Source organism: Hylobates moloch, unplaced genomic scaffold (genome assembly GCF_009828535.3).
Source record: "Hylobates moloch isolate HMO894 unplaced genomic scaffold, HMol_V3 SCAFFOLD_22, whole genome shotgun sequence".
NCBI lineage: Eukaryota > Metazoa > Chordata > Mammalia > Primates > Hylobatidae > Hylobates > Hylobates moloch.
This window is the reverse complement of record NW_026652297.1, coordinates 12,235,920-12,248,505: the sequence shown is the minus strand read 5'-3', so window position 1 is coordinate 12,248,505 and position 12,586 is coordinate 12,235,920. Positions and strand designations below refer to the sequence as shown.

The 12,586-nt window shown below is 43.8% G+C and overlaps 1 protein-coding gene across 1 annotated transcript in view; it reads right to left on the bottom strand.

Moving 5' to 3' along the window:
* The window catches only part of NME9 (NME/NM23 family member 9), a 29,263-nt gene extending 21,942 nt beyond the window's left edge, over positions 1–7,321 (bottom strand). The window contains exons 1-3 of the mRNA XM_032144255.2: positions 7,237–7,321; positions 6,785–6,821; positions 2,398–2,455 (exon numbers count right to left, since the gene is read on the bottom strand). Coding sequence (XP_032000146.1) covers positions 2,398–2,455; positions 6,785–6,817 — 91 coding nt within the window. The 5' untranslated portion in view covers positions 6,818–6,821; positions 7,237–7,321. The remainder of the gene's footprint in view (positions 1–2,397; positions 2,456–6,784; positions 6,822–7,236) is intronic.
* Positions 7,322–12,586: the final 5,265 nt, after the last annotated feature.

Below are 12,586 nucleotides of genomic sequence, written 5' to 3'. Positions count from 1 at the left end.
GTGTGTGTGTGTGTGTGTGTGTGTGTGTGTGTGTGTGTGTGTGTGTCTGTGCATGCATGTATAGGTCTGAAGGGACTTTGGCATGTTGAAAGCAGGTGAAAATGAGCCAGCAGAAGGCAAGATTTCCAACATGCTGGTGGTTCACTTTTGAAGCAAATTTCTGATGGCTGGAGAGAGAGAAAAAAAACACGTATCTATGTATTTATATGCTCCATATCTATATATTCCTCTAGACTGCCTGATGAGAAGGAGCAAAGAGGAGGCCCTGCTACCTTCAGTCAACAGAGGCCCTTGAACCATTTAGACCAGGCTTGGCAGAGGGTCAGTGCTCACTGGATGTTAGCTACTATCACATAGGGTGCTTAGCAAGGTGGCTGGCACACGATACATTCTCAAAAGATTAAGGAATGGTGGTTTTTTCACGGTTGTTAAAGAAATAGAAATAATGATTTTTTTCACCTGGAGCCATGTTCCAGTTGCCCAGACAAGACACATGGACAAAATGGTTAAGTCTTGGCACCATCAAAAAGGCTTTATAATCCCTCAAACAGTAGAGTGTGGCAATACTCACACCCACACAACTGGATCGGCATTTATCTAGTACCCACTCGGCCTCAGTCCCGGGCAAGTCTACTACAGACATGAGATTAAAAAGCCAATGCTGGCCGGGTGTGCTGGCTCACACCTTAATCCCAGCACTCTGGGAGGCCGGGGTGGGTGGATCATTTGAGGTCAGGAGTTTGAGAACAGCCTGGCCAAGACTGTGAAACCCCATCTCTACTGAAAATACAAAAATTAGCTGGGTGTGATAGAACGTGCCTGTAATCCCAGCTACTTGGGAAGCTGAGGCAGGAGAATCGCTTGAACCCCAGAGACGGAGGTTGCAGTGAGCTGAGATTGCATCACTGCACTCCAGCCTGGGTGACTCCGTCTCAAAAAAAAGAAAGAAAGAAAAAGCCAGTGCTATTGTGTTTAGAGTCTAGGAGAAAAGCTGTAATGGTCTTTCCCTACAGGGGCCGCAGCAAGTGGGGTGTGTGCTGGAGGGATTGAGACAGAGTCTCACCTCAAGTGCCCTAGGAGCTCCCAGGAGGGACATGACCACATAGAGGTTCCAGAAAGATTTCATATGACAAGGCTAATTTTGCACTGGGTCTGGGAATAAGAAAGATTTCTACAGTTGGTGATGGGCCATGATATCCCATCTGGCTTGAATGGGCTTGAATGCTGAAGTCATTTGGTGGAGGGGGTGGTAATGGGCAAGGCTAAGATCAGATACAAGCACACTGAGCAGGTGTATTCACAGAGAGAAAAACTGAGCAGGCACACAGAGTAACAGAGCACAGAGATATCTGCAGTGAATGAGAAAGAGAAGTAAAGAGTGGGTGACAGTAGGTGGTAGGCAGCCTCTCAGATGTCTCTAGTGATCCCCACCTCCTGGTCCTCATGTACTTGTGTAATCCCCTGCCCTGGAGTGTGGGCTGGACCTAGTGACCAGCTTCTAATGAGCAGAGTATGGCAAAAGCAATGGGATATCACTTTCAAGATTAGGCTAACAAAAGGCCGTGACTTCCAACTTGTGCCCTCTCTTAGAGCCCTGTCCTAGGGAAAGCAAGTTACCAGGTTGTGAGTAGCCTCATGGAGAAACCAATGGCAAGAAGTTAATGTCTCTGGCCAACAGCCAGTGAGGACTTAAATCCTTCCTACCCATAGTCTCATGAGCGAGCTTGGAAGTGGATCTTCTTAGGTCTGCCAATAGCCACACAAAAGAGCTTGGAAGCAAATCTGCTCCTCGTTGAGCCTTGAGATCCCGTCTGACACTTTACCTACCGTGGTGAGACACTCTGAGCCAGAGGTATCCAACTAAGCTATACCTGGACTCCTGACCCACAGAAACTGGGATAATCAATGTTTGTTGTTTTAAAGCACTAAGTTTCTGGGTAAATAGCTAAGCAGCAACAAATAACTGATGCCAGGAGGATAGGGGTGAGGAGGCCCATAGACAGTGGCCTGCTGTTTCCTAATGACTGCAGTACCACGTTCAAGTCCCAGTGAGGCCTGGCTCTCCTTCCATCCTTTGAGTTCCAAGAGATCCCTGTATTCCTTCCATTGCATTCTCCTTTAGTGCCTGAAGTAATTAGAAGAGGTTTTCTGTTACTTTTAACGCCAAACAACCCTAAGTACTGACTCATTTCCTGAACTGAATTTACTGATATTCAAGCCAGATACACACACACACACACACACACACACACACACACACACACATCACCTGGTTTTTTATGAGGCTCAAGGTAATAGGAAAGTGGTGTTCATTGCAGCCCTTCTCTTCATGGTTCATCACACCATTTAATAATTTAGAAAAGAATGGATCTAAAAAGTTATTTGACTTTGAATTACCAGTTAGTCCTTTGGAACTGAGCATTTCCTCCCAAAGCTCTTGGGTGCTGATGTTGACCTAAAGCCAAAGAGGATCAAATGCCGTATTACTGAGGGCTCAGGCAGGGAAACAATTCAATCTATTTGCTCTAGATTTCTCTCTTTCTATCTCTGAAATACTTACAAGTACAGTTCAAGTTATCCTCTCCCCCATCTTTTCTCCTTCCTTCTCTCCCTTCTTCTCTACCCAGAAAAACACTATCCTAAGAATGATGTGTACTAGTCTCAGGCATTTACATGTTATTTGTCCGGGAACAATATATAAATTTTGTGTCCTTAAAATGTACATAAATGTATCAAACTGTAGTTTTCATTTTGAAATTTGTGTTTTCACTCAGTATCAGTATTAAGTTGAACTTATTGCCATTCACTCACATTTTTTTCTTAGCCACAGAGTTCTGGTTTTATAAATGTGAAATACAAGGAGAAATACATATTATCCCTCTTCATTAACAGTAAAAATTTCTTTTTTTTTTTTGAGATGGAGTCTTGCTCTGTCACCCAGGCTGGAGTGCAGAGGCGCACTCTCAGCTCACCGCAACCTCTGCTCTGCCTCCCAGGTTCAAGCGATTCTTATGCTTCAGCCTCCTGAGTAGCTGGGATTACAGGCACGCGCCACTACACCTGGCCATTTTTGTATTTTTAGTTGAGACAGGGTTTCACCATGTTGGCCAGGCTGGTCTCAAACTCCTGACCTCAAGTGATCTGCCCACCTCGGCCTCCCAAAGTGCTGGGATTACAGGCGTGAGCCACCACATCTGGCCAATAGTAAACATTTCTGTATAATGTTTTTTACTTTGAAATAATTTCAAACTTACAGAAAGTGTACAAGTACAGTATAAAGATTTAGGGATTTTTTTTTAGGTATTTGAAAGCAAATTACAGCTTGTTATCTCATTACTCCTGAATATATTATTCCTATATAACACAATACAATAATCAAAATCAGGGGAAAAAAACACTGACATATTGTGAACATTTAATCCTTAGATAGAGTGCAAGTTTTCCTGTTTATCTCATAATGTCCTGAGTATCAAAGGAGCTAATCAGAAATGTGTGCTAGATTTATTTGTCAAGTCTCTTTAGTCTGGAATAGTTCTTTAGTCTTTCTCTTCTTTTCACAATGTTGACACTTTGGAAAACTACATGCCAGGTATTTTGTAGAATGTCCCTCAGTTGGGGCATATCTGATGTTTCCTCCTGATTGGATTCAGACTGTGCATGTTTGGACTGGTTGAAATTGGCTGGACTGGTAGGAGTGTTGGAGAAGCTGAAGATCATTCCTCTCACTACTCCCTAGCAGATGAGACACAATTTCCATCTGCCTGTTACTGATTTTCACTTTGATCACTGGATTAACATGGTCTGTCAGACCTGTTGTCTGTAAAATTATTCTCTTTTCCTTTGTAATTAACATATTTTTGTGGTGAGCTACTTTGAAACTATATAAATTAAAAGACCACAAAAATTACTACTGGGTTTTTTTGTTTGTCTTTTTTGAGACAGAATCTCGCTCTGTCACCCAGGCTGGAGTGCAGTGGCATGATCATGGCTCACTGCAACCTCTGCCTCTCGGGTTCAAGAGATTCTCCTGCCTCAGCCTCCCAAGTAGCTGGGATTACAGGTGCCTGCTACCACACCCCGCTAATTTTTTGTATTTTTGGTAGAGACGGGGTTTCACCATGTTGGCCAGGCTGGTTGTGAACTCCTGACCTCAAGTAATCTGCCTGCCTCGGCCTTCCAAAGTGCTGGGATTACAGGCATGAGCCAGCACGCCTGGCCTACTATTGTTCTTAATACAGGTATGCTAAGGTCTGTGTCCCTTTAAAAAAGATAGGATGTATTATTGGCAATAAGGGCAAGAAACATGTAACACCTACTAATCCTGTATTAAAAGTCCCTTTTTTGGCTGAACGTGGTGGCTCATGCCTGTAATCCCAACACTTTTGGAGGCCAGGGCGGTCAGATCACTTGAGGCCAGAAGTTTGAGATCTGCCTGGCCAACATGGTGAAACCCTGCCTCTACTAAAAAAAAAAAAAAAAAAAAATACAAAAGTTGGCCGGGCGTGGTGGCGCATACCTGTTTTCCCAGCTACTTGGGAGGCTGAGACATGAGAATTGCTTGAACCTGAGAGGTGGAGGTTGCACTGAGATGAGATCGTGCCACTGCATTCCAGCCTGGGCGACAGGACAGAATGAGACTGTCTCAAAAAAAAAAAAAAAAAAAAAAAAGTCTCTCTTTTAAGGAAGCATACTCCTTACTTTTCTTGTTTCAATGAAAAGTAGAAGAAAAAGAAACCCAGAAAAGCCTTTTTGATGCCTTAAATGAAGTAAGAGAGTTGGACTGATATAACCCTGGGCCCACAACTACAGTCCTGAGGAAAGTGATAGAAGCGTTCAGAAGGGCCCCACACCCCTACCCAGAGGCTCAGACTTAAGTCACCAGCAACTCTCTGTGGCCCACCCCTGTCATGGAGTGAGTCCCACCAGCTCTGGGGTCAGGACTCTGGGCAGTTGAAGAATCTCAGCCCTGGGAGCCGGGCAAGAGTGGAACAGTGTGGGAAATATCTGGACTTCACTAAGCCCTGCATTTGGTAGGGAATGAATAGGGAATGTGTGGCACCTTTTACCCAGACTGTCCTTTGATGTCCTGTGATTTCTGTCTTTCTCAGTTATAAACGGAACCCTGAATAACCTTGCTGAGAGACAGGACAAGGTTCCTGGGTTGGCCAACTTTAGGCACTGCTTTCAAGGGGTTTACCTTATAGAGAGGTGACCTTTACACAGATGCCTCAGTGGAAGACGGGAGGGGAGGCTGCTCGCTCTCCTCCTTTCAGCAGGAGGGAGCACTTACTTTGAATACTGCATTGTACTCAGAGCTCTGAGTAATACACATGAAAAAATAACAACATTGCTAACAAAAGTTATTACCCCTATAGGAACTCTAGGGCATCAACACATGAAATGACCATAATATAACATTAGAGACACCACAGACCACATCAGACCAGCCAGGAAGTGTCTAAAGGAGTCTCATCACAGCTCTGCAGGTGTTACAGGACAGGTATCATCCCTCCTGTCTACGTAAAGGATACAGAGGCCAGAGAGTTGAGGAAATGAGTCACACAGCAATGAATGGTAGGACCAGTTGATCAGAATTTACTTCAACCAGAACATTCGCATATGAAGTGGCTTCGGACTCTAGAATCCTAGAATATCAAGGCTGGAAGAAGGCCCTTAGGGATAATTCACACAACATCCTCATTCCATAGATGGGCAAGCTGTAGCCCAGAGAGGTGATGTGACGTAGTCAAAGACACAGCTGGCTATAGAGGACGCAAGAACTACATCAGGTCTTCTGACTTCCAGTCTAAAAATCCCAACCCACCCCACCCCACACCCCTCCCACCCCCAGCATGGGGTACCCTTAGAATGATGCTGCTTTCCCCTTTCCTCTTTTTAAACCACTAGGCTTTTGAAATCCACGTGCAAACTGCTGGTCCTACTGAGGACAATAAGAGAGAAACCAGATGTCTCAAAACCACTAAAGCTCTATTATCTAGGAGGCGCTGTAGCCTTGGTATGCATCTTACTGGGCCCAGCTGATGATGAGGCATTTTAAAGTTTGTTTAAAAATGTTCCCATGTTACAGATCATCCAGCTGATCTACTTATGACCAAGCACTCTCTCCTAATTCCAGGGTCTATGCCTGCATGTTTTTACCATCAATTCAGAATCAACCACTGTCTATTGTCCAGGACCAAGAAGAAGAGCAGTTGCTGGCTTCTGAATTCACTTGTCCCACGTGCAAATGAAGTAAGGCACTCTATATAACAAATGTCCAGCACATAATATATCTCAAAACATATTTGTTAATAAGTGAAATTTGATGAGAACAGTGGTGGGAAAACTGGGTCTCCACAGAGCACACAGTTACAGACTCAGGCCCAAAGTCAAAAGAACCTATACTGTATTCTCTGTGCACATTGCAGTTATATTTCAACAACAAGAACAAAATAACGGTCACATCGAGTTATGTTGATTCGTATTTTCTTGGTTTGTAGTTTTATTTAATGCATGTTTAGGTTTTATGGTTGTATAAGCACTATAAACAGCTTCTACTCAGTTTTGTTTGCATTAATTTTGTTTGCATAAAATTTGTCATCACTGGGGTTCCAAGATAAGTTTTGTCCCTTTAAGATGGAAGGGTACATCACTCAAGTTTGAGAACACTGTCACGTACTGCTGGCAAACAGAATGTCACTTTTATACTGCAACCCCGCTCCAATCACCCTCCTCTTCCCCGACCCCAACCCACAGCTGGAAGCTAGCGCCCCTTGAGGCTTACCTGCAGGGCAATTTCCTTCTTCCTGCTGCCCATGGCTCTGCAAAGAAGACGAAGCCCTGTTACCGCGGCCGTGGGCCGTTCCCCCGCAGCCTCGCGACAAACCGCTGCGTGGATCAGCAAGCCCAGAGCCTCCTTCAGACAAGCCCCCCTCCTACGGCCCCTGGCCCCTTTTTAAGGTGCTTCTAACTGGCGGCAAATCAACACACTGATACAAAGTGAACACCCCACGAGGAAGCGGAGCCTGCAGTCCACGGGCTCGTGGCTCGCCGGGCGGTTTTCTGGGGATCTGCGAAGCCCCCTCCCCACCCCGGAGCCGGCCAGGGGGCGCGCGCAGAGGCCGGAGTCAGTGCGCGGGGCGCGGTGCAGCCTGTCGGGCACAGGGTCGCTAGTCGAGGAATTCTGACAAAAAAACAACATGGGACCCTGTTATCCCTGCTGTTCTTATGGATTACTGGGAAACTGAGCCACTGCGAACGACAGGTACACGATCTTCGACGCGCCCGGAGTCACCAACCGAGTCTGCTGCGACCTAGCCGCGGTCGTCATGGCAACCTGGCCCCCCCCGCCAGGCCTGCCAGGAAAGCCTGCGGACACGTAAGCCACGCCCACTCTGGGCCCAACGCAGTCTCTTCGCGGAGACTCTGAACCCAGCCAGCGAGAGGCAGGAGGGAGTCCCGCCCCTTGCCCTCCATATCGGACCATAGGAACCCACTCATTGGCTGCAGCGTTTGTCAGCGTCTGGAGGCTTTGAACCCACCAGGCAAAGACCCAGTGCATCTGTGCGTTGCACAGTCGCATATGTGAATCCCTGCATCCCTCCTGCCCTGCCTGCCAAGACTGATGTGCAGCTTTTCTACCATCACATACAGGTATAATGTGTGCAAGGTAGGGAGTGTCTCCAGGTTTTGAGGGGTCTGCAAGCGTTCTCTTTAAGGCAAAGAATATGAAATTACAAATTCAAAATTAGATATGAAAGTCAAGTGAGACACATACAAAACAGTTACAAACATTGTAGATATTAATCCAACTCTATCAATAACCACTTTAAATGTGAATAATCTGATTACACCAATTAAAAGAGAGATTGTCAGAATGGATTTCAAAAACAAACAAAGCCCAGTTGTGTGTTATCCACAAGAAAATACATTAAAAGCAAAAGGATAGAGAAAGCTATACCACGCTGACACTAATTAAAAAAATAGCTGAAGTAGCTATGTTAATTTCAAGAAAAGCAGACTTCAGAACAAGGAAATTTATCAGGTATAAACAGGAACATTACATAAAGTTAAAGGGATCAGTTATTTGGGAAGACATAACAATACTTAATATGTATGTACTTAAAAACAGAGCACCGAAATATGTGAGGCAAAAGAAGATAAAACTGCAAGGAAAAATAGGTAAGCTCACTGTTATAATAGAATGTTTTAATACCATTTTTAAAAGTAATTAATACATCCAGCAGGCAGCAAATGAGCAAGGATATAGTTGAACTGAAAAAAATATATCAAATTGATCCAATTGACATTTATACAATACTTAGTTCAACAACAGCAGAATATAGATTCTTTCTCAAGCTCACATGGGACATTCACTGAGATAGACCACCATCTAGGCCATAAAACATAGCTTAACATATTTAAAAGGATAGAACAAAGTATGTTCTGACTACAATAGAATTAAACTAGGAATCAATCACAGCTGATGAAAGAAATCTCGAAGATTTAAATAAATGAAGAAATATTCCATGTTCATGGATAGGAAGAATTAATATTGTTAAGATATCAATTCTTCCCAAGTGAAGCATACACCAAATGATTTCCATCCAGGGAGTGCTGATACCCTGTTTGGCCATGAGGTACCCAGCAACCCTCTGTGAAGTACAGGGCGATGGGTATACTGGAGACCGAACATCTTCCTACCTGTCATCCTGCCTTCTCCCACTTCAGCTCCGAATCCACCTACTCTTTTCTTGCATTCAGTCCCATGGCAATATTCAGTTCCATGATAATATTACGCAGAGCCACAGTCACTCCTTAAAGACACCACATTGCAAACTGAGTTGACTAGATGCAAATCTTGTTCATTGCCACAAGGTGGTGGTTGCTCAAGCTCCTGAATGATGTGGAATCTCCCTTAGAATTTAGTTTCCAAAATAAAATTCAAATCAGATGCTAAATTCCTCCTGCCAGCACATGGAAAGTTAGTGACATTTATTCTTTCTGAAAGGGTTAAATTTCTTACCGTGTGGTCTCTATTACAAAATGTACTCACATCTTTGCCAGGCTAAACCTCAGAAACAAATTTAGGTAAAACACATGTCCCAGTTTGCCTGGGACACCCCCACTTTTCACCTGTTGTCCCATGCAATTATTAATAGCAACCCCTCTCACTTTCAAAAGTGTACAGTTTGGGTAGGGTGCAGTAGCTCACGCCTGTAATCCCAGCACTCTGGGAGGCCGAGGCAGGTGGATCACTTGAGAGCAGGAGCCTGGCCAACATGGTGAAACCCTGTCTACTAAAAAAAGTATCAAATAGCTGGGCATGGTGGTGCATGCCTATAATCCCAGCTACTTGGGAGGCTGAGGCAGGAGAATCACTTGAACCCAGAAGACAGACGTTGCAGTGAGCCAAGATCATGCCACTGCACTCCAGCCTGGGCAACAGAACAAGACTCCGTCTCAAAGAAAAAAAAATTTACAGTGTGGACAACATGGAACCTCATCAGTTTTTTCCCAAATGAATCACCTTGGGCCACCCCTGCCTTTTAATAAAACTTCCATCTTTTACATGTTTTGTGACACGGGTCAATGGTTTTTTTTGTTGTTGTTTTTTGTTTTTTTTTTGAGACAGAGTCTTGCTCTGTTGCCTGGGCTGGAGTGCAGTGGCGTGATCTCAGCTCACTGCAATCTCTGCCTCCCGAGTTCAAGCGATTCTCCTGCCTCAGCCTCCTGAGTAGCTGGGACTACAGGCATGTGCCACTACGCCCAGCTAATTTTTGTATTTTTAGTAGAGATGGGGTTTCACCCCGTTGGTTGGCCAGGATGGTCTCGATTTCTTGACCTCATGATCCACCTGCCTCGGCCTCCCAAAGTGCTAGGATTACAGGCATGAGCCACCACTCCCGGCTGGGTCAGTGTTTTTATTTATTATCCAAAAGTCAGATTTTTTTCAAATGTATCAATTTTTAATCAGCCCTTCCCTCAGTGATGTACTTTTTTGTTTGTTTTATTTTAATGCAAAACCTGCTAACTAAATTTAAGGGCTACTGAGATGTTTTAGAGTTCAAAAGATTAAAAAACAAACTCTTCCTCCTGCAACTCATGTTTATTGCCAGAAGGTGGTGGTTTACTCAAAAGAAACCCTTCTGAGACCCAAATTGGACACTAGGAGCATTTTCTTCATCAAAATGCTTCAGAACTGATGTGACTCTGTAAAACAAGAATGACCCTCCTCACTTTAAGAGGAAATCATAGACCAAAGCAGGCTGTGCTTCCTCGGATACCTTCCCGTTTTCCATCGCAGAAGATAAGAATGTATATACACATCTTCGTCTAACCTGACTCCTCTCTCCTTGCAGGTGTAATGTCTTCTTTTTTCCACAAGTAACAGCAGGTCCCTCCTGTGCCTTGCTCTGAGGAAGGCAGCTGGGAGTGGTAGAACTGGGAACTTGAGAGTCAGACAGGTGTGGGCTGGGTCACAGATAGACCTACTACCTGTCTAAGCTTGGGTGAAGCTACTTCAGCTTATTCAGTCAGTCTTAGTTTCCTCACCTTTAAATTTTTTTTTTTTTTTTTTTTTTTTTAAGAAATGGGGTCTTGTTATGTTGCGAGGTGCCTGGAACTCCTAGGCTCAAGCAGTCCTCCCACTTCAGCCTCCCAAGCAGCTGGGACTACTGGTGTCCACCACCATGCCCGGCTTGTTTCCTCATCTTTAAATAGGGAAATAAGACCTACCTTTCAGGAATGTTGTGGAGAGAGGTAATGCGTTTCAAAGTTTCTTGACATTAAAACCAGTATTATTGTTGGCTGGGCACGGTGACTCACGCCTGTAATCCCAGCACTTTGGGAGGCCGAGGCGGTGGATCATGAGGTCGAGAGATTGAGACCATCCTGGCCAACCAACGGGGTGAAACCCCGTCTCTACTAAAAATACAAAAAAAATTAGCCGGGCGCGGTGGCAGTCGCCTGTAGTCCCAGCTACTCGGGAGGCTGAAGCAGGAGAATGGTGTGAACCCGGGAGCCAGAGGTTGCAGTGAGCCGAGATTGCACCACTGCACTCCAGCCTGGGCAACCGAGCAAGACCGTGTCTCAAAAAACAACAACAACAAAAAAAACCCCAAAAAGCAGTATTATTGTTGTTGTCTTGAAGGTATCATGCCCCCTTTCCACAGTATAGATACGTTGGGTAGCAGCTTCCCAGCCAAGGATTGCAAGCCATAACTCCCCAGGAGGTTCATCCAAGTTGTTGTGTGGATCAATATTTTAATTCCTTTGTATTACTTTGTATTCTGTGGTCTCATTATATCACCGTTTGTTTCAAATTAATATTTGAGTGGGATATGAGGTTTTTTATTTCCCCATATGGATTTCTGGTTGTGTAAGCACCATTTGTTGAGAAGACTTCACTGGATTGATTTGGTGTCTTTGTCAAAAACCAACTGGCCATATAAGTGTGAGTTTCCTTCAGGATTCTCTAGTCTATTCCGCTGATCTAGTTGACCATCCTTATACCAGTACTTGATTACTAGTTGTATAGTAAGTCTTAAAATCAGGTAATCAAGTCGTCCAACCTTGTTTTTCTTTTTCAAAATTTATTTGTCTATTTTAAGTTCTTTTACTTTCATACAAATCCTAGAGTCAATCTGTTAATATGTCTGTCTTTAAAAATCCTCTTGAAAATTTGATTAAATTGCATTGAACCTAAAGATCGACTTGGGAAGAATTGACATCTTAATAATGCGGAGTCTTCCAGTCCATAAATAGGATGTGTGTTCCATTTATTCTTTAACTTCAGCAATGTTTTATAGTTGTTGAACCAACTTGTAAGTCATTTGTATTTATTATGCTATTATTAATGAAATTGACTTTCAAAATTTAGTGCCAATTTTGTGCTGCCAGTACATAGAAATACAACTGATTTTTTGTATATTGACTTTGTATTCTGAGATCTTGCTAAACTCACTTATTAGTGCTGGTAGTTTCTTTGTTGATTGTGAGGGTAACTTTGAAAACACAAGATAGTGAGCCATAAAATGGAAGCAGCTAGTCTGAACCTACCAACCTGCCTTGGACTGTGTTGCATTTTCTTCATGTCATAGTAGTCATTGGAGGTTGCAATCAAACTGCTCATCTGTATTGTGAGTCCCTTTAGGGCAGGTTGTCCCAGCTACTTCCTAGTGAATCTTTTATAATGAACCTCAGGTTTCCATCATGACCTGAACGAATGAGCCCTATGCTGCCCACCATTCATGCTTACTAAGAAGTCAGAGGAGATGACAAGGAGACTTCTACATGTTGTAGAGGAATCTGACCATAGGTCCCTCCTGTTGACAGATGTTTCTCCATGGGTCTCTCATGTATCTGCATTTTTCAAGCAGAGGCACTGACTGCTTTATTCCCAACAGCCTTTTCAGGAATGTTTATATAGTGAACAACCTTGAAAGATAGAGGTAGTACCTCCTTCTAAAGCAAAGGAAAGGTTTGTTTACAGCCTTGGAAGTTAGAGATAATGTCTCCTTCTGTAGAAAGCATACTTAACTCTTCAGTGTAAAAGCTTTGGTTTCTTGAAGCTAGGATTCTTCTC